At 46.8% G+C, this 22,749-nt stretch overlaps 1 protein-coding gene across 12 annotated transcripts in view; it reads right to left on the minus strand.

Annotated features, from left to right (window-relative positions):
- AFDN (afadin, adherens junction formation factor) overlaps window positions 1–22,749 on the minus strand; it is a 3,286,836-nt gene that overhangs the window by 573,780 nt on the left and 2,690,307 nt on the right. For all 12 annotated transcript variants that reach the window (XM_044063225.1, XM_044063199.1, XM_044063191.1 and 9 more), the window contains one exon: window positions 20,451–20,630. In XM_044063225.1, the coding sequence (XP_043919160.1) occupies window positions 20,451–20,630 (180 nt within the window). The remainder of the gene's footprint in view (window positions 1–20,450; window positions 20,631–22,749) is intronic.

Consider the following 22,749-nt stretch of genomic DNA (forward strand, 5'->3'; position numbering starts at 1 on the left):
GCAACGCTTCCCAAACACTAATCTGGCACAGTCTAACCTCCTCTTAATAGTGCGTTTGTTAAACCTAGCACAAGAGCGGCAACCAACAACGTCGTGCTCAGGCCCTAAACAAGGTATACACAATGTATGGTAATCCTTATGAGGTATTTGTTTCCCACAAGAAATACAGTTATTCACTTTTTCTGACATCCGGTTAAATACTGAGGCAAGAAAAAAACAAAATGTTCCCCAACGGGGTACTTAGCCAACTCTGATTCGGTCTGAAACTCCGGTTTCGGAAATATTTCAGAACGCCAACCTGCACTCGCAAAACTGCTTCTGCATCGGACCACGCGGCAAAAAAGACTGAGGATATGACGCCGGTCATGCGCATTAGTACCCTGACGTACTGACGTCAGTCTAATGCGCCCTGACCGACGTCAGCCTTATACTCTGGTATTCGGGCCGACTGGATGCGGACTATACCCAATAGTAAGGACTGCAGCAATGGAAAACGAAGAACATCAGGGAGGTTAATGGATTGATTAATGTTTGCTTCAGAAGCTACTTTAGGAAGAAAGGACGGGTTGGTCCTGAGGTACACACGGTCCGGATGAAAGACCAAGTAAAGAGGTTTAGCTGATAATGCTTGGAGCTCTGAAACTCTCTTGGCCGATGTAATGGCTACTAAAAAAGCCGTCTTGAAGGACAAGAATTTGAGATCCACCGTAGCCGCTGGTTCGAAGGGGGGGGGGGCGGTCAAGGCCTGGAGAACTAAGGAAAGGTCCCAGGGAGGAACCGCTTGTTTTACAGGGGGCCTGAGAAGGAAAGTACCTTTAAGGAAAATTTTACACAACTTGGCTGACATGAGTGGACTAGAGTCATGACCAATGTGATAATGTGAAATTGCCACCAGTTGTACTTTGACTGTGGAACTGCTGGCACCATCGTTAAAAAGAGTGGTTAAGAAATCAAGCACTAAAGGGAGAGGAACCGTGAAGGGGTTCAGGCCTTGCCGCTCCGCCCACAAAGAAAACCGTTTCCACTTGCTGCTGTAGACTTTCCTAGTGGATGGTTTATGAGCTGCCACCAGGATCGCCTTAACAGGGGACGAAATACCGAGTCCTGATCAAGAGTGGAACTGGAGCAGCCAAGCGGTCAGCTTCAGGTTGTCCAGGTTCGGAGGAGATATGCAGGATGGATGAGATATCAGATCCGGAATGGGATCTAGAATCCAAGGAGGATTCACCGAGTGAGACCTTAGAAAGGGGAACCAGATCTGTCGAGGCCAAACGGAGCAATGAGAATCATTCTGCAACCCACCCGAGAGGCTTTCTGAAGAACTTGGAGCATCAGAGGCAAGGGTGGATAAGCATACAGAAGACCGGGTGGCCAAGCATGCACCAGAGCGTCTCTTGGAGAACCTCCTGGAGGAGGTATCAGAGCGAAAAAACTGTTGCACTTGGTGTTTGAGGGAGAGGCAAAAAGATCGCATGAAGGAGTTCCCCACCGTGCGAATATGCGTTCCGCTACTTGAAAATTGAGAGACCACTCGTAAGGAGTCAGAATGGTGCGACTGAGCTTGTCCGCCAGGATGTTGGACCGACCCGGAATGTGCGTTGCTATTAGAAAGCGGTTGGTGGAGATTGCCCATTCCCAAACTCTCATGGCTTCTCGACAAAGAGGGTAAGACCTCGTTCCCCCTTGCTTGTTGATGTACCATACCACTGACATGTTGTCCGATTGAATCGCAATTGTTCCCAAGGGAAGAAAGTCCTGAAGTGCTAGCAACGCTAAGAGCACTGCTCTCATCTCTAGAACGTTGATATGCAGTAAGGTCTCTGAATCGTTCCACGTGCCTTGGACGGTCCGGCCCACAAAATGCCCCCCCCACCCGAGGCGGGAGGCGTCCGTGGTCACCGTGGCGAGAGGGGGAGAAGCACAAAATGGGCGGCCTCCGTGGAGATCTGGGGAGTGAAGCCACCACAGGAGGGACCGCTTGCAAGCCTTGCTGATCGCAATGGGATGATGCATAGGGAGAGCAAGGTAAGACCATTGTACTAAGAGAGTCCACTGGAGGATGCGCATATTGAGCCTGGCAAGAGGAAGAAGTGCTATAGCAGATGCCATGGACCCTAGAGCCCTCAGGACCAACTCCGCCGGAACAGAACTTGAGTGGAGAATGGCCCGCGCCTGGAGCTGCAGATTTTGAACTGTCCACAGTGAGGAAGGCTTTTAAACTCCTTGTGTCTAACCTGGCCCCTATAAAATCTAAGAGCTGTGTGGGCGCCAGGTTGGATTTCTTTGTATTTATTGTAATGCCCAGAATGGGAGCAAGATGGAGAAAGGAGTCTCATGCCATTAGTAGTAGATGCCTTGTTGGGGCGGTAAGGAGCCAGTCGTCCAGGTAGGGAAAGACCTGCACCCCCTGAAGCCTCAGGTGGGCCGCTACCACTGCTAATACTTTGGTGAACACCCTGGGGGCTGTGGTGAGACCAAAGGGAAGGACCCGGAACTGGTAGTGACTGGCTCCCAGCCGGAAGCGGAGGAACCTCCTGGAGCGCCTGTCCATCAGGATTTGGTAGTACGCATCTTTGAGGTCTATAGAACACATCCAGTGATTTTCTCCCAGAAGGGGGAGAATAGATTGCAGAGTGACCATTCGGAATTTTTCCTTGGGGACTGCCAGGTTCAAGAGAGAAAGGTCTAAAATTGGTCTTAGATCCCCCGTCTTTTTTGGCACTAAAAAGAACCTGGAGTAGAACCCTGATCCGATCTGGTCTGGGGGGACGGACTGGATGGCTCTTTTCTTTAGCAGATGGCCAATTTCTGCCAAAGCGGCCTCCCGTTGACCGGGTGGAACGTCTGGGAGGGACTTCAACTTTGGTAAGTGACGAAAAGGGATGCGGTATCCTCTGGATATGATCTGGAGAACCCAGCGGTCTGATGTTATGGACTCCCATGCCGCTAGGTGCTCCGAAAAACGTCCCCCGACTGCCTCCAGAGTGGAGCAGCCGGGCAACCCCTCAGGGTTGCTGCACGGGCCATTCAGAGAAGGGTTCTCTGGACCCGAAGTTCCTGGGAGCCCCTCTGCCTCTAGGGCGGCGTCCTCCCTCTCCTCCTCTGCCACGGAAGGACTGGTTGTCCGGAGCAGGCTGGGATTGCTGCGACTTCCGGAACCACATCTTCTTCTGACCCTTTTGGTTCCTAGAATAGGGCCTCTGGGGTGCAGAGAAGCGGATTCCGACGGCAGACAGCGTCTTCCCGTCCTTCTCGCTCTGGGTCAAAGTGTCGCGAACGGTTTTGCCAAATAGGGCAGAACCATCAAAGGGGGTATTCGCAAATGACGCTTTGAAGGGCTCAGAGAAATCGCAATGACGGAGCCAGGCCTGACGTCTAGTGACTAGACCTGCCCCTGCGGCTCTAGCGGCGCCTTCCGTAGCATGGGAGAGTAGCCGCATAGAGGTATTGGTAACTGATCTAAGAGTGGCCATGCGGGTGGAGTGCAGCACTTTGTCCTCCTCCGACATGGACTCTGGGGGAGATGCAGCGTATTCTTTAATGAGATCTCGCTGCATCCTAATAACGTGTGCCAGGTAGTTCAGCGCCCTTACCGAGAAGGTCGCTGAACTAAACATCCGCTTCCCCAAGCGGTCCATCATCCGAGACTCCTTGCTCGGGGGATGGACTGAGGGACTCTCCTGAGCAAGTTCCCTCTTGGTGGCCGCCGCCGTCAACATGGCATCTACTGGAGGCCCCTTACTCCAATGGGCACGGTCAGACGGTGGGCTGAGGATCCTGTCGGGCCTCTTAGGGATTGGCTCCATGGTGTCCGGTTCCTTCCACGCCCTGGTGGTAATGAGGTCCACCAGGGGGTCGGCAGGAGGGGACACCCAAGAGGTAGACGGGCCCGCTTCAAATGCCTCCAAGAACACGGACTCGTCCGAGGAAGACTTGGGGGCAGACCACCCCCCCCTTATACGGAGCATTTCCATGATGTCTCCAAATGAGACATCCTCGGGGGGTGACCGTGGGGAGCCTTCCCCTTCCTCCAAATCCGTGTCTTCCGTGAGAGACTCGGGGGAGTCAATGTGCCTCCTTTTGCACGAATACTTGCGAGGAACATCCTCTGGGAGGCTGCCAGAGGAGTCCTCGCAAGCAGCAACCTGTTCCAGGGGAACAGCCTGGGGCATAGAAGCGGGCTGTCCCAAGGGCCGGATGGTGGAAGCCTGACCCAGTGCAGAGGGAGTGCGGGACGGAGCCGAAACAAGTGCCGGGGGTCCGGAAACCCTCAACAGGGCCCTCTCCACTACATCAAACGCCGAAGGGGAGCCGACCTCGACCAAAGGATCCGACAATCGGCTCCCCCTCGGATCCGAAGAGTGGATCGGAGCCGGCGCCGAAGCGCTCGGATCCGAAGGGACAGTGTGCTCCGACACAGACGGCGCCGAAGGAGCACTGATCCCCCCGGATCCGAGGCTCGGATCCAGGCTCCGAGAGGTCGGATCCGATGCACTCGAGGGCAGGGTCGGATCCGAAGTACTAAGTACTATCGGCGCCGACCCACCCGGCTCGGCTGCTCGGCTCCAACTGCTCCGAACCCGGGTAGCGGGTCGGAGAAGGAGCAATCGGCTTGAAAAAGGGGGTCGAGCTCCCCCCCAGAGGGGGGGGGGGAGGCAAGAGCACTCCCATCTGCATCTGGGCCTGGATGAACCTTCTCATCATCCGGTCCAGATCAGCATCCGAAAGGCTGTACGTAGATCTCGACGAGGCTACCGAGGTAGGCCTTGAGTGCCTCCTCGATAGCCTCGACGGAGATCGGGTCTCCTCCTCCTCAGGTCCCGGTGAAAAACACACTGGAGACCGGAGCCGAGGAGGAGGAGATCCAGCCGACAATGGAGCCGGGGGAGAAGCCCGCTTGGCTGGTGGGGCCAAAACAGAGGTCTCGGCCCGCCGCTTATGGTGCTTCTCCCTCCGGTCCCTTTCTAGCATCCCTCTCCTCCGAACCAGAAGCGGGAGGTTGAGTCCCAGGGGAGGAGGGGAGCGGAGAGGGAATAACCGTGGGGCGGTTACCCCGAAGGAGCGGAGGTCGGAGCCGAGTCCGGCGGTAAAAGGCCCGCCAAAACAAGCTTGGACCTCCGCTCCTTCAATGCCCTGGGGTTGAACCCTGCACAAATGGAACATCCAGATGTGAGGTGTTCAACCCCCAGGCATCTAATACACCGAGTGTGGCCATCAGCTGGGGAAAGCTTATGGCCACACTCGGAGCACTTAGAAAAAATAGCCTTGGGCTGCTCAGACATCCCAAGCTAACAAACAACAGTTACTAACTAAGGTAAGTAACTAAAAAAATAAAATCACTCACAGGCCCAACGCACACACTACGCTACCAGCGAGGGGAGGGATATAAAATTTAGATTAAACTCTAAAAAAAATAATAATACTAAAGGGAAACCTACACTTTCATACAAAACAATCAAAAAATTATTTAAATTTTACAATTTAAATGTTGAAAACTATCACTTAGCTGGAGAGCTGGAAAACCAATCTGGTCACCATGCACGGCAAACGAGATCTGGGGTCATGAGGGTAGAGCAGGGTATTATGGGTGAGGGGAGGAGCTGAGAGCTTGGATCCATAGCTGGTAAACCATGCCGGTTCAGATCCGATATCGGATCCATAACCCACAGGTTGCAGACAAATGAATCTCCTACTTCAGATTTAAATTTATATCCCACTGTGGTTGGGGGGGTCTCTAATCGGAGGTTTCAATAAAAAGATACCTCGAAGGAATGCCTTGCAAAGTTTATGTGACATAATGTTGTGGTCCAAAAAGCCTATATGAAAATTTGAAATGGCTGCCAGTTGAACTTTCACTGTGGAAGAAGAGGATCCTGAATGAAAAATGTCAGCTAGGAAGTCCAATACCGAATGAATTGGAGCAGTATAGGGGTCTATGTTCCTAGCTTTTACCCAGAAAGAGAAACGTCGCCATTTACTAGTGTAAATCTTTCTGGTAGAAGATTTTAGGGAAGCTACTATGATATCCCGTACAGGATTAGAAATCACAGGAAGCCTGGCTAAGGATGTAAGTGGAGCAACCAAGCAGTGAGGTTGAGAGAGGGTATGGATTGGTGCAGTTGACCCGACTGGTGGGTCAGAAGATCTGGAACCGGGTCCAGATGCCATGGCTGTACCAAGAGGTAATGATGTAGGAATGGAAACCATATCTGTCGAGGCCAACAAGGGGCAATGAGAATCAACTTGGCTCTCAAAGCGGTTGCTTTCTGAATTAGCTGAGGTATCAGCGGAAAAGGTGGAAAGGCATAAAGTCGTCCCTGGGGCCAATCTTGGGTTAGAGTGTCTCTGGGGGGATGGCCTGGAAGGGGGGAAGAGAGAGAAGTCTGGGCATTTGCTGTTTTGAGGTGTAGCGAAAAGGTCGCAGCAAGGAAGACCCCACTTCTGAAAAATCTCTTCCGTCACTGACTGTTTGAGAGACCACTCGTGAGGCACGAGAATAGCTCTGCTCAATCTGTCTGCTATGATGTTGGATTTCCCGGGGATGTGCATTGCTATCAGAAACCGGTGAGAGGAGATTGCCCATTGCCAAAGTCTGAGAGCCTCTCAACACAGTGGATAGGACTTGGTTCCGCCCTGTTTGTTTATATACCACACTACGGACATATTGTCCATTTGGACTGCAACAGTTCCCAGGGGAAGAGAGTCGTTGAGGGCTTGCAACGTTAAAAGCACTGCTCTCATCTCTAGAACATTTATGTGCAGATGGTACTCGAAAGTTTGCCAAGTGCCATGGACCATTCTGCCCTGATAATGCCCCCACCCCACCCGATCAGGGCAACCGGGGCAAGAGGAACAAATGGTCTGCCTTGATGGATTTGAGGGGACGATATCCACCAAGTCAGATGTCTTTTGCAAGTTGGAGTTACTATGATCTCGTGATGCATGGGAAGTTGTTGAAAGGACCATTGGGTGAATAGCATCCATTGTAGAAGCCGCATGTAAAAGCTGGCGAGGGGAAGAAGTGTCATGGCAGCCGCCGTAAGACCCAGTACTTTCAGAGCAAATCTGACCTGAATTTTGTTGCTGAATAGAATCACTTGGACGTGTCTTTGAATGTCCAAGATCCTTTGGTCTGTCAACCTTGCTGAAAGTTGTACGGTGTCCAATCTTGCGCCTATAAAAGTAATATATTGACAAGGCCGATTTTTCTAAATTTATAGAAATTCCTAGTCCTCTGCAAGTGTGAATGGTGTAATTTCTGGCTTGGAGAAGCTGATGCCTGGTGGTGGCAGTGAGAAGCCAGTCGTCTAGATATGGAAACACCTGGAATCCTTGACGTCTCAGGTGAGTCGTAACCACTGCCATGCATTTGGTGAACACTCTGGGGGCTGTAGTGAGTCCAAAGGGAAGGGCTCTGAATTGGAAGTGACTGTTCCCCAGCCGGAAGCGGAGAAATCTTCTGGAGCGTCTGTGAATTTTTATGTGGTAGTACGCATCCTGAAGATCTATTGAGCACATCCAATTGTCCTTGCCCAGAAAGGGCAGAATGGACTGAAGCGTGACCATCCGGAATCTTGATTTCTTTACAAACTTGTTGAGTTTGCTGATATCTAATATTGGTCTCCAGTCTCCTGTCTTTTTTGGAACTAAAAAGAACCTTGAGTAGATTCCGGATCCTATTTGGTCCGCTGGGACTGGCTGGATGGCTCTTTTTACTAGCAGTTTAGATATTTCTAGTACTGCTAATTCCCTTAGACTGGGTGGAACGTCTGGAAGGGTTCCCTTTTGTTGAATTGGGGTTTGAATAAAGGGAATTTTGTAACCCTTGGATATAATTGACTGTACCCATTTGTCTTGAGAAAGGGAAAGCCAGGCTATTGGGTACAGCGATAGTTTTCCCCTGACTGCCTCCGAAGGCGGACAATCGGGCAACATCTCAGGGATGCTGGAAGGGTTTGTCAGAAAGAGGCTCTCTGCTACCCTGATTCTGCGGACCACCTCTTCCCCTAGGGCAGCGTCTATTATTGTTACCCCCTCTGCCTCTGGGGGTAAACTGACTTCGTGCATCAGGCGTGACTCCTTGAGATTTGCGGAACCACATTTTCCCTCCCTTCTGTCCTTTGGGGTAAGATCTAGAAGGGGTGGAAAAATGGACTCCTACGGCAGAAAGAGTCTTGCCATCTTGTTCGCATCTAGTCAAAGTGTCTTTCACTTGAGGACCGAACAAGGTCGAGCCATCAAAGGGGGAGTTTGTGAAAGACGCCTTGAAGGGGTCTGCAAAATTACAAAGGCGCATCCAGGACTGACGCCTTAAAGCCACTCCTGTGCCTGCGGCCCTACTTGCTCCATCGGCTGCATAAGAAATGAGCCGCATGGAGGAGTTAGCAATGGAGTTAAGGATTCCTAGCTGTGAGCTAATCTTATCCTGAGATCCAGCAGCTGACGGATCCTGTAAAACTTCTCCCAACTCTTTAAGAACATCTCTTTGAAGGCGGGAAGTGGCATAAGTAGTTCAGTGATCTCATAGCAAAATCCGCTGAAGAAAAAATCCGCTTACCGTACCTGTCCATAGTGCTAGAATCTTTATTAGGAGGATGGACAGGTACTGAAGGATCAGCTAATTCCTTCTTGGTGGCAGCAGCCACCACCATGGCATCAACTGGGTCACCCTTTGTCAAATATTGTCTATCTTGTGGGGCAGTAATAAATTTTGAAGGTCTCCTAGGGATAGGTTCCACCGAATCTGGAGCCATCCACACCTTCCGAGCCACTACCTCCATGAGAGGGTCGAAAGGCAGAGACACCCAGGAGGTGGAGGGTCGAGATCCGAATGCCTCCAGGTATACTGACTCATCCTCGGAGGGATTAAGGGAGGGCCAGTTCCCCCTCTGTTTAAGGATTTCAAGGATGTCTGAAAATGAGACATCCTCAGAGGAGGACCTTGGGGATCCCTCTGACTCATCCAAGTCAGTATCTGATATAGTAGACTCAGGGGAGTCTAAATGTTTCCTCTTACATGTCCTCTTACGCGGGGGTTCTCCTGACGGATCAGGAGAAGCCTCGGAAGAGGAAGATATTCCCAATGGGGAAACCTGAGGCATTGGATCTCTGGGTCCGGGAGCAAGAGAGTGGGAAGAGACGTCAGCAGGCACTGTAGTGGGAGAAGCTGATGGAACTGTCCATTGACTAAGCCCAGGGGCTAGTACACTCCTCATCACCTCGAAGGCTCCCCCGTCAGAGAGAAAGTTCCCTCTCCGAAGAGATAGGAACCCCAGGCCTCACCGAGAGGGAAGGCTCCGAGGCAGATGTCGGGGCCGAGCTCACCAACGCCGAAGCTCCGAGAGGGAGAACGGGGTCGGACAAGGGTCCGATGCCACTCGCCCCCTCGAAGCCGACGAGAGAGACTAGATGCCTGGATCCCTCCAATGAAGGTCTCAAGGAGGATATCGGAAAAGAGGACGACGGAGCCGAAAGGGGTGGTATCGGCTCCGAAGTCACAACGGTACCGGTTCCGAGGAGCTCTGGCTCCGAACTTTGTAAGAGAGTCGGAGGAGGAATGCTCGGTGGATGTGATATAGCTACCGTCTGTTGAGATGGGCTATGGAGTATTTCGGCCAATGCCTGAGACTTTAATAGTCTACTCACCACTCTCTCAAGGTCGTGATCAGATAGCCTGGATGACCGAGAAGATCGGCTCCGATGGCTCCGCTCCGAGAGCAAAGGTGATCTCGGAGCCGAATGTATGGATTCCACTGACTGGGATCGAGATCTCTTTTTTGAGATCAATGGAGCCATCGGAGCCGAAGATACGTCGGCTCCAGCCGGAGCCGACACTGATTGTCTGGATCTGGTATTATTGGCGCCGGACGGAGCCGATACTGAGACTGGCATGGAAAGATTGGCTCCGGCCGGAGCCGATCTCGATCCTGGTGAGGAAGGACCTGAAGCAGATGGCTTAGAAGCTTGAGCCGAAGGCTTAACAGGTTTCGAGGGCTTCCCCAGCACCGACTTAGTCGGGGAGCTCTCAGGCTTTAATAAGCCCCTTAATATGAGTTTATTTTTTCGTTCCTGCAGGCCTCTTGGGCTGAAAGCATGACAGATAGCACAAGAGTCCTGCAGGTGCGAAGGTCCCAGGCAATAAACACAAGAAGTGTGACTGTCTGCAAGAGACATCTTCTGACAGCACGAGTCACACTTCTTGAAGCCTGAGACCTTAGTGTCCTTCGACATAACTGTGTCGATGAACAACAGTAATACAATCACACACAAAAAACACTCAGTCCAACAAATTAAATTAAATTAATTAAATTAAATTAACCAGGGAAAACACACAGTCACACACAAACAATCCCTGACAGGAAAAAATTTAGGGAGGGGAAGGCCTAAGACCTGACTAGGGACAAGGGAATATTTAGTCAAAAGAAGGAACACTGACGGGAATAGGGCTAAGGTGAGTCGATAATTAACAACAATATAATATATATATATATATATATATATATATATATATATATATATATATATATATATAAAGTAAAGGGGGGAAGACGAAAAGTCTCTGAAAAGTTAACTTACCAAGAGCTGGTAAAAGAAGGCACCTCGTTAGCGAAGCGGTAAACGAGATCTGAGTAATCTCCGCCTTGCATCATGGGATATAGGGTTGCCTCGAGCTGGTAAAATTAGCTCTCGAGCTTAGCAAGTGCCGAGTTGTTGCCGTGGATCGGCTCCGAACCCATCCAGCAAGAATGAAGGCAAGATTGACAACTTAACATCAATTATTTCATGTCTGAAGGGGGATATTATTTACAAAAGACGGGTGGTGCAATGGGATCTCCATGTGGGGCTAGCTTTGCCAACCTCATGATGGCCCATTGGGAGCAACACTTCGTCTTTAACGAGTTTAGTGCCAAAGTCTACTACTATACCAGATATTTGGACAATGTGTTCATTATGTTTGATGGCACTATCGAAGATATTCCCAAGTTTATTGATTATTTAAACGCTTCTACAAATTTTTTGTCCTTTACATATAGTTCAAGTACAGAGAACATAGTACATTTGGATGTAGGTTTATATACAGACAGAGGGAACCAAGTGTTCAAAGCCAAGATTCACAGAAAATCGACCTACTCCAATTCCTTTCTTCATTACGGTAGTAGTCACCCTTATAAACAAAAGAAATCTATTAAGGGCCAGTTGGTGAAGGGGGCCCACATGGTTTCTCTGATGACTATGAATTTTTTGTGGAATGTCAAACTTTGAGGGGAATGTTTCTGAAACGGGGGTACCCTAGCCAACTTTTAGAAAAGATTATATCTGAGGTCCAATACAAGAGAAATAATGGAGTATTTAGTCCAATACTTTCAACTAGCATGCAGCCCCCAACACTTTGACATCTTTAGTTGAGCAGAGCCAGTCATATAAAGCAAACCCACTCAAGGTGACTTTTATCACATCATTCAATATCAATGCTAAGTAAGTACGACAAATTTTATATAAAAATTGGACTTTACTTAGTTAGGATACAAATTTGACTTCTTTCCTAGAACCCAGACCTAGAACTGTCTATAGAAGAGGGCAGAACCTTAAAAGTTTGTTGGAGAGGGGTAGGATTCCAGTTGCTAGAACCCCAGGTATGTATAAATGCGAGAGTTGCTCCCAGTGTAGATTTATGGAGGTGGGTAATACCTTCTCCATTAGATCGAGAAAATACTACATAAATAAAATATTTAATTGGGTCACCAAGGGAGTGGTCTATTTAGCAACCTGTAACCTCTGTCCTTGTTTCTACATTGGTAAGACTGATCATAGATTCAAGGACAGTATCTACGAACATATTTACAGTATCAGGAAGTTAAAATTGGAGACTGTACTGGCTAAGCATGTGCATGGACACCCTCAGCATGGTTTCAAGTTAGGGTGATTGATCAGATTGAACAAGATCCTGGGGGGACCCCTCACCCTTAAGCTAGAACTGTGCGAATTATTATGGCAAATAAAACTGAATGCCTATAATGCACCAGGACTAAATGATTTATGTTCTTTGTCTTATGTTTTAAAACTGAAGAGTCTGCAGAGGTAATTGAACATTTCTTCTGTACATTTGTTGTTTGTTTACATCACTGAACCTTAGTAGAAATACTTACATTCTCTGTATTTTTTATTTCTTTGTATTATATTAGTTAACTGAGAGGTTGGGTAACAGGGGACACATGATTTTACTAGTGGTTAGCTCTTTTAAATGAATTGCTCTTTTAAATGAATTGCTCATTTTGCTAATTAATTATTTAGTGCAGTTTTTAAACAAAGTTTTTTATATCATTTTCTTAAAATCAGGTCATCCTCCGTGTGCATGTTTATTCTTGGTCAGTTTTATTCATGCTTGCTTATTTATTTGTTACTTGTATTTATATTAAAAATGTTTCTAAGTATCTGTACTTTTGCTTTTAGAAGCCAACTGATGTTTAGCATGTGCCATTTCAAACAGCTAGACTTTAAATAGCTGCATTTTACATTAGTTCCGTTTGTCTGATGAAGTCTTGCTCATAGAAGCAAGACGAAAGTGCTTACACAACTTGTTTTTTAGTAATTAAAACTTGCCTCAGTGGATTATAATTTGTCTCAGTGGATTATATTTTGTTCCTTGGATTTGACTTGCCACCTGTGGTTGTTTTTCAGCATTTGTTGCAGTTATTTTTTACAAGTTTGTTAGTAGAACTGTAAATATACCAACGACGAATAGTTTGTTGTTTAAATAAGGCACAAAACTGACAGCGAGGTACATCGTGGTCAGGGCCTAGGCAAGGAATACAGTACGAATTAAAATCTTTATGAGGTATTGGCTTTCCACAAGAAATACAATTATTGACTTTTACTGACATCGGTTTAGAGCAAGAAAAAGTTTCCCCGACGGGGTACTTAGCTTTACTTGAAGACTTCGGTTCTGAAACTTGAAAACAAAAATTTCAGGAGTCAGCCAATCGGCACTTGCGAACTGCTTTGGGCACCGCACGGCAAGAAAGACAGATGTAATGGCATCGACTGCATGCTTTATACCCCTGACTACCTGACGTCATGGAAGATGAGACAGCAACCATCACAGGACCCAAGACTTTGATAATCAGGCTGACTGAGGGCTACTGCAAGCAGATAACCCAAACGTGATGACTGCAACAGTAAAACACGAAGAACATCTGTATTATGTTCATCGTGTTTCACTGTTGCAGTCTTAACAAAATGGGTCGATTCCCAAAGCCCAGGAAAAAACAAAAAACAAAAGGCAGAAGGAACACCCACTGTTTAAGGGTTGGTAAGGATGCCCTGCAACACTGCAGTGGCAAAACCAGCCCTGGACTTAGAAAACAAGGGTAAATTGTAATGTTTAGTGAAAGTGTGGACAGAAGTCCATGTAGCTGCTTCCAGTATGTCCCTAGTAGGTACACCTCTTAAAAAAACTGCTGAGCTAGAGGCTGCCCTAGTAGAATGGGTCCTAATACTCTGAGGAGGAACCTTGCCATGCTGTAAGTAACAAAAGTGAATACAATGAGCAATCCACTTATAAATGGTCTGTTTAGAAATAGCTTTATCCTGAGCTCCAGGAGCAAAACTGACCAACAACTGATCCGACTTTCAAAAAGATTTAGTTCTGTCCAGGTTAAATCTAAGCTGTCTATGCACATCCAGGGAATGCAGTAACCTTTCCCCTTTATTTTGAGGATTAGGAAAGAAGGTAGACAGGTGGATAGACTGGTTAAGAGTCAGGCTAGAAACCACCTTGGGCATAAAGGAGGGATTAGTTCGAAGAGAAACCCAATCCACATAGGTTCATAGGAGGGTACTAGGCTATTGGCCCTAGGGCCTATTATAAGCCTAGCCAAAAATGTACCCTGGCTTTCGCCACCCAAGAAAATTATTTTCTTGTGCCCCTGTTGAGCAGAGCCACAGAAGTGATCCCCGGGGTGAATTTCCTATCTCCCATCCAATCATCAAGATTTTTCTTGAAGAGTGCTAATGAGAAGCTCTGTTTGACATAGACAGGTAGTCTGTTCCAGAGTATGGGAAGTCTCGGGAACAGGAATCTATCCCTCCAGCATGTTCTGTTTATTGTGGTGATAAGGTTTAGGTCCCTAGAGTGTTTAGCTCGGTGGGACTGGGATTTCTTTAAGTGGAGCATGTCCAACAGCTCTGGGTTTGACATAGCTTTGTATGTTAGGCAGAGATCGCCTCTGAGTAGGTGATATGCGACGGAGTAAAACTGGAGTTTTTTGAGACTGTCTGCGTAGGGCATCTGTTTGAGGCCAGTACTCCTCTTTGTGAGGTATTTCTGTGGCCTTTCCAGTTGTTGTAGATGTCTTGTGAGGTACATACCAAAAGGAGCGTTGTACTCTATAATGGGTCTAATGAGTGATGAGTAGAGGGGAACAATGACCTCTTTTTCTTCTGGATGAGAAACCTTTTGTGATGAGGTGAGCCACGTAGAAAGATTTCCTGACCACTGTGGCGATGTGATTATCAAAGGAGAGCCTACTGTCCACCTGTGTCCCAAGGTCTCATCACATTTTCGGCATTAAGTAGACTACCAGCTATGTGACAGTTCATGGGTACAGAGTTTTTACCAAAGGGGATGACAATACACTTTTTGGCATTGAGCAAAAGGCCATGGCTTTGACACTAGGCATCTGTCTCAATGAGGCTCTTTTGTAGTATGGCCACATCGTTAGGAGTTTTGATTATGGCTCCTAGTTTGCAGTCATCTGCAAACTTTGTTAGCCAAAGACCTTCTGTGTTAGCCTGTACTTCAGAAAAGTAGATACCAAACAGAAGAGGACCCAGGACTGAACCCTGTGGTACTCCACTTATCACTGGTCTGAAGTCGGACTTGGAGTCTGCTACTTTCACAGTGTGGGTTCTGTCCATGAGCCAGTTGGCAACCCACCTTGTGACATAGGGATTTATACCTAGTTTAGTGAGCTTATCTATAATTCCAGAGTAGGGGATGGTGTTGAAAGCCTTGGCGAGATCTAGATAAGCTGTGTGAACCACCTTACCCTCATCTATGGCTTTTGGTGACTGCTTCAAAGAAGTCAATCAGGTTTAGGAGACATGATCTGCCTTTTACAAATCTGAACTGGGTAGGGTCCAGAGTTTGGAGATTACCAATGTCTTTGTTTATGAGTTCCATGGCCTTGCAGACCAAGCTTGTCAGGCTAATGGGGCGGTAGTTCCCGGGGTCCGTCGTGGCTCCCTCTTTGTGGAGTGGGATAACCATCGCGGTGCGCCATTCAGTGGGCAAAAAGCCTGAGGTGAGGCTATGAGTGAACATGGTACTTAGGTAGGGTGCCAGTTTGCAGCCTGGGATATTGTCAGGTCCCATGGATGCTGTGTTCTTGGCTTTGGAAAGTGTGTTTTTTACCTGTGCAGCCGTGATTACAGGAACTTTGCATTCTTCCGGTATAGAGATGGGCCCTCTAGGGGGTGAGAGGGGGGGTAAAGTTTGACATGGAAGATGATAAAATACTCTACTGACATTAAGGCCTGCAGCTCAGAAACTCTTCTAGCTGAAGTAATAACAAAGAGAAAGGCAGTTTTTCCAGGAGAGAAACTCTGCTGAGGCAGCCAATTCAAAAGGAGGCAGAGTAAGTTTCTCAAGTACAAAATTGAGATCCCAAGCAGAAGTAGGTGCCCTTCTGGGAGGCTTTAAATTGCTAGCTCCCCTGAGGAAACTGTTTCATCAAGGGATGACAGAAAATGGGATGCTCAAAGGAAGAATGAGCAGAAATAGCTGAAGCATGGATTTTTGATAGAAGAAAAGGAAAGTCCACCATTAAGCAAGCCTGCCAGATGGTCAAGAATAAGAGGAAGAGGAAGTTGAGAAGGGTCTTCCCCTCTAGTCTGCATCCAAATGGAGAATGTTTTCCACTTATCTGCATAAGATTTCCCAGTGCTAGGCTTCCTGGCCTCACGAAAGACCTCAACCACCAGGTTTAAATTATGAGCCAAACTGACAAATGCAGAGTCTGAAGATGACGATGCAGAATTTTTCCCCCCTCCTGAACCAAAAGATCTTTTACCAGGGGAAGATGCCAAGGCTGAGACTGGGAGAGACTGAGAAGCAGTGGATACAAATGTTGGCTGGGCCAGTCTGGAGCTATGATGATGGCCCTTGGTTTTTCGTCCCTTATCTTTAACAGCACCCTGGGAAGAAGAGGCAGAGGAGAGAATGCATAGAATGCGAGCTGTGTCCAGGGGAAGGACAAAGCATCCACTTTCCAAGCTTTGTTGTGATGATCCCTGGTGCAAAAGGTTGGAAGAAGGTGGTTGGTTGGAGATGAGAAGAGATCCACCTGGGGAGTGCCCCAATGCTGAATGATGCAATAGAAGATGGTCTTGTTTAGTTGCCACTCGTGAGGATCCAGGACCTGCCTGCTCAACCGGTCTGCCAGGATGATGAGCCTTCCTGGAAGAAACTGAGCTATCAGATGAATGCCCATGGAAGCTGCTGTGGACCATAGTATCATGCTTTGTCTGCACAGGGGATAAGAGGTAAGAGGGTAAGAAGCTTCCTGCTTGCTGATGTACCACATGATTGTGGTGTTGTCTGTCCTGACCAGAAGAGTACCAGGAGAGAGAATATGTTTGAAAGCCATCAAGTCCTGCTGCACTGCCATCAATTCCTTCAGATTTATGTGTAAATGAACCTGTTGAGAGTTCCAAGTCCCCTGAATGCATCTGCCCTCTAGCTGTGCTCCCCAAGCATAGCCCAAGGCATCTGTGGTGAGAGTCTGGCTGGAATGAGGTGGACAGAAAGGCAGGCCTTTGTTCTGTGCACAGGCCATCGCCCACCAAAGGAACTCCATCTGCAGGCAGGGAATCAAAGGAAGCATCAAGTCTAAATCCTGAGTGTGTTGACACCAAAGGTTTCTGAAGTACCCATTGTATTTTCTTCTTATGCAGTCTGGCATATGGAATCATCAGAATACGTGAAGCCATAATTCCCAGGGCTTGCAGAAATTGCCTTGCAGAGAGAGCTGGGTCATGCTTGCCAAATTTTTGAAGGAATTCGAAAGATCCAGTTGTTTCTCTTGAGGGAGGAATACCATCTGGGTGGCTGTGTTCGGGCTCGCTCCCAGGAATACAATCTCCCTGGTGGGTACCAATTTTGACTTCTTTTCGTTGATGGTGTAGCCCAAAAAGATGAGAAGATTCTTTACAAAGCCCAAATCCTTTAGAAGTTGCTCTGGAGAGTTTGCCTGAATAAGACAGTTGTCCAAGTAAGGGTAAATCTGAATGTTTCTTTGCCTGAAAAAAGCAATGACTGGAGCCAGGCATTTGGTAAAAACTCTGGGAGCAGTAGATAAGCCAAAGGGCAGTGCAGAGAACTGGAAGTGTCTGTTCCCTGCCCTAAAAGCGAAGGAACTGCCTGCAGCTTTCCCTTATTGGGATGTGCAGATAAGCTTCTTTGAGATCCAAAGTCACCAGCCAGAAATCTTTGGCCTGCATGGCAGCAACTGCTGAAGAGTGAGCATTCTGAATTTGGGAATCACCAGAAAAGTGTTTAGAATGGACAAAGCCAGAATAGGGTGTCAGGTGCCCCCTTTTTTGGAAACCAGGAAAAGTCTTGAGTAAAAACCCTGGCCTATCTGTAGTGCAGTAACTGGCTCTATTGCTCCTAGGTGTAAGCAAAGAAGAAACTTGTTTTTCTGCTTTTGTCCTTTAATTTGGGGGGATATCTGGGTATCCTTGGTGGACAGGGAAGGTGTGAAAGGAGAACATGTAGCCTTGGAATACTACTTTGAGCACCCATTTGTAGTCTGTGATGGTGAACCAGACATCTGCAAAAATGGCTAACCTTCCCCCCAAAGGAAACCCTGGGCCTGCAGAGGCAGGCAGGGGAAGGCTGGAGTCATTGGGAATGCTTGCTTTGGGAAGTTTGCTTAGAACTCCCCAATTTTGAAGAGGAAGCCTGCCAGTGCTTAGCCTTTTGAGGGGTAGAAGTCAGTCCCCTAAAAGACCTGTAACCCCTAGGCCTAGTGCGACTCTGTTTACTAGGGTCAGGAAAAGTCCAATTCTTAGAAGGGTAATGTCTACTAAAACGAGGAGGCCAAACTTGCAGAAAGTCCTTAACAGTTTGCATAGATCTGGCCTTAACCTCCAACTTTTTCAACCTCTCTTGGTTTGCTACCAAAAAGATTGTCCTTGTGCAAAGGCACATCCAGTAACTTAGATTTAACAGGTTCAAAAAGGGGCTGTTCCCTGAGCCAAGCATGTCTTCTAATAACAGAACCAGTGGCTGCTGCCCTGCAAGAAGCCTCCTAAGTGTCGAAACCACAATGTAGAGAATGTTTAGTTACAAGTGTGGCAGAATTCAATAAATCTTGCATGTCCTTACTCTCCATCAGGGACGGAACACCAGCAATTTTAGCCTTAATAGCCTCCAAAATATGCTGCTGATACTTAAGTATATGAAAAAGACAATTAACAGACCTAATAGCCAAGTTGGAAGAAGTATAAACCTTTTTACCCATCTATCCAAGGCCCTAGATTTCCTGTCAGAAGGAACAGGATTTTTAGCAAATGTGGCTTTAACACCCTTAGGGCCCTGAGAAATAATCTCTTGATCAGCAGTAGGATTCTTGAAAAGGAACTGATGAGAATCAGGAACTCTATAATACCTGTCAGGCTTTCTGGGAGCAGGAGGAACAGAATTAGGAGTCAAAGAATTCTCCATGAAAACATCAACAACTTCCAAAACTGGAGGGATAGCCAAAGGCTTATGCTGTGGCAAATCAAAGAATCCCATAATCCATTTCTTAGACTGAGGGTAGTCCTGACTTTACCATTTGAAATGCTCCCTAAGAGTATTCAGAGTATCTCCAAAAGAAAAATCTTCTAGAGGGGAGGCAGAAGGGATGGAGTCTTCTGCATCAGAATCCTCAAAACCAGAAAAAAGTTGAGAGTTTCCCTCTTCATCAGCAGAGTTGCTGGAAACCTCAGAGTCTGAGGCAGACGAAACTTCTGGGGGCAATTACCTAATCCTCTTAGAAGGAGGTGTCTGAGAGCCCTTGATAAGGGTCAAGAGATCACTAGCCATTTTAACCATCTGAGCCTGAGGCATTTGAGGGGAGGCCGGCACCTGCTTTGGATTAGATTTTCGGCTGGACGCCCTGCTAGAAAGCCAGAGGGACCCAGGAGGCCTAGCCACCACAGAAGTCTGAATCAAGGCAGTCTGTCTGGATCTGATCTGCGGGCAGGGAAAAGAGGCCTCAGAAGCCGGCGCCTGCTTAGCGGCTCTGGATCCATCAGAGACGGAGACTGGCAGAGGGTCAGAAGACAAAGTGGAAGCCTGCGGTAAGGAGGACTCAGAAAAGGTCTCCGCAGACACCTGCTGCTGAACATCCACAGACTGCAGGGGCAAAGAAAGCGCCTCACTGACTACCGCTGGGCCGACAACCAACTTAACAGGGACGTCATCAGCTAATTTGACCCTAACCTTGTCGCAGTCATTATCCTTGCGCTTCTTTGGAACATTTGAAGTTGGGAGACCAGAAGACGCCATACCCATGAACTTAGGCCAAACTCCGAAATACTTGAACAAGATCCTAGCTCTACGGCATATGGTACACAAGTTAAAAGAAGCACAGAGAACACAATTAGGGATGTCGTGCTCAAGGCCCAAACAAGTAATACAATAGGAGCGAAAATCACGGTGCGGAATCTGTGTTCCACAGGCAAGACAGTTATTAACTTTCTCTGACATTTGTTAAAGCAAGAAAAGAGGGTCCCCCAACGGGCTACTTATCTGAGGATGTCTTCAACTAAGCAGTCGGAATACAAAAATATGGTACTTGGCCGACCGGCACTCATGCAAAATGCTTCTGCTTCGGGCTCCGCGGCAAGAAAGACTGACGTCATATACCAAGGACTTTGGTATTCTGGCCGACTGTGGGCTACTGGGAGCCAGATAACCCATTTTGTAAGGACTGCAACAGTGAAACACGATGAACATCTTAAGGTTCTGGTTTACATGATAAACGAAGCATCAGCACTAGGGAACTTTACATTCATCACATAACCGGTTTCACCTAAGTACAACCTATTTCATTTATCTCATGAACGTACACATGCACCAGACCCTCCAAGCATTCCCAACCACACGTACATTTTTGAAATAACAATACAGCAACTTATTATAAATATCCGTATATAAAGAAAAAGAGATATAAATATATTATTTATACACACACAAGCTCTACATACATATATATATATATATACATATATATATATATATACACACACAGGCATATACACGCATATATTCACAGGATCTGGAAAGTACATTCAAGACTATTACTCACTATCAAAAACAACCTTGTGAAATCAAAGCACTCAGGTACGCAGGCCATGTAAGTTAGTTCTATACATCAAACTGAAGAATAAGCAAATCTAACCTGCACTGCAGCACTGACTGGGATATCTTCTGCTGGAAAACTTTCTTCATAAGGTGGCCACTGTCCATGAGTAGGAACAACCCTGTCCTGGGATTTAGATGCTGGAAATGTGAAGTATTCTCTAGTGGATGTCTGAGTAGGAATTGGATATGCCTCAGGCCTTGGTGATGGTGTCAACTCCTACAAAGTTAAAAAAATATAAAGTGAAGTTATGGATGAATGCAAAATGTAGAACTGTAAATGCATTTTGGCAAGGAAAGTCTGGGATATTTTACAGATTCAACAGTGTAGTTGTGTGACTATACTGACCATAACAGTAGATGTTCAAATTAAGAATCAGTGCTGCAGGAGTCTGAATAAATGTGGAGCAGCAACAATCTTGTAAACATCACTCCTTCAGCGTGACCTTTTTAGCAGTGGGAACCTCTGGTAAGGAATTACACAATCTTATCCCATGGCTGTTTGAAAGCTCTGGCACAAAAGATAGTGCAACCCTTGTTTTTATCGAGTTATTTTTTGAAGTCCTGGAAACAGATGAACAGGAGTATTGCATAAATGAGTACTCCTGGAAAAGGCCACAGGAACGAATGCCACAAAGTAGCCTAAAATATCCAAATGATATGTTTTTAAAACAGTAATAAGCAATGTCGTCAAAAGCACAAATACCTTAAACTACAATAAAGACGTAACAGGAAGAATACAATTTAAAATCCCAATAAACAATAACACAGTGACAATTACACAGTCTGCAAAAAGTACAGGACTTTCTACGAAGTCCCCCAGTCCAGTTAGATGAGCAGTGCAGGGGTGGAGGATGGGAGCCTGCCATGCATCAGAGATCACGAACTCAAAAGTTTACTGTGGTGGTTAGTATACTCAAAGATCTATTATATCCCATATCTGGGAAATTTGCAGTAACAATTATAATCTGTTTGGGACAAAGCACTGCACACATGGTGAATATTATGTCCTGCAGGACAACCAAACAGAATCCTGTTCTTTCTCCTAGAATGGACATCTAACATATAATGCTTAAAAAATATGTAGCTGGAGGCCTGGGCAGCAAACTCACGGATACTTTAAGCATTTAGTAGATGCGGATGCTTTTTTAAGATAAGATTTTGTGTCCGAAGCAGGGAGGTTAGAAATAATTTGCTGCTTGTCTGAAGAAAAAAAAAAGAGAGAGGAGGAACTTGGCTGTATGTGTCTGGAAGGTGACTGTTCTGATGGTAAGGGCTGAAAAAGTATATACCTTCTTCCCACATCTGTTGAATGTCCTGCTGTCCTCTTCTTTAGGGATATTATTAGAACAGGCCTAGGTTTTGGAGATACCATCCTTTTCCATGGAAATCAAAGCAAGGTCAGCTAGCAAATTCTTGAGCAGGTATTTATGAGAACTGGTCACTTTACACAGCCTATCAAGTTTCTTAGGAATCAGAAGAAATACTGACTCAAATTAGTAAGGCACAGGAGAACAGAATGTGAGGTGTAATCAAGCCCTTCTTCCTCTGACTCAGAAAGCAGCTTTATTTGAGAGAGACAGAGACCGTGACGGAGACCTTTTCCTCTCTGAATGAGGGAAAACAAAACACAAATTAAAGGTCATGCTGCTAAAACCTAAGAGTCTAAATATGAAACTGCACTCACTGCAAGCATTCCTAACCCTGGAAAATGCTGACATCTGTGCAGTCACAGAAACCTGGTTCAAAGCTGCAGACGGCACCCCAACCTTACCTGGTTACTCATCCTATCATACATTCAGAACCTAAACTGTGGGCAGTAAAGCCAAAGGATGTGGACTTTCATTATACATTAAAGACATACACACCTCCAGGCTGGTCAAACAGTATGACGCACAGGAGACACTAAGTGCAGGTGACCATTGACAAGACCCCTATTCAAATCATAGCTAGCTACCGGTCCCCAAATCCGACTCACGATGCCCAATCTGCCTATTTGGACCTGTTCAAATCTATCAAGATTCGACCCTTTACCTTGATTCTGGGTGACTAACTTCCCAAACATAGATTGGAAGAACTACTCATGCCAGAACACAAATGCCCAGTCTCTCCTTGATTTTGTCAATACAAATGCCCTGGAAAAGCTAAGTGATAATATCTTGAACTTGGTATTAACTAACAAGAGTAACCACTGCAGCATCCCTATAGTATTATCCTCCCTGGGAAGATCCAGCCACAAAGTGGTCACTTTCAAAGTCACCAATCTCCCCCGACCCCCCCCCCCCCCCCCAGCTAGGATCAGACATAAAAACTTCTCCAAAGCTGATTACAGCTTCCTA

The sequence above is a fragment of the Protopterus annectens genome, chromosome 1.part0, assembly GCF_019279795.1.
Source record: "Protopterus annectens isolate FY-2018-M chromosome 1.part0, PAN1.0, whole genome shotgun sequence".
NCBI lineage: Eukaryota > Metazoa > Chordata > Ceratodontiformes > Protopteridae > Protopterus > Protopterus annectens.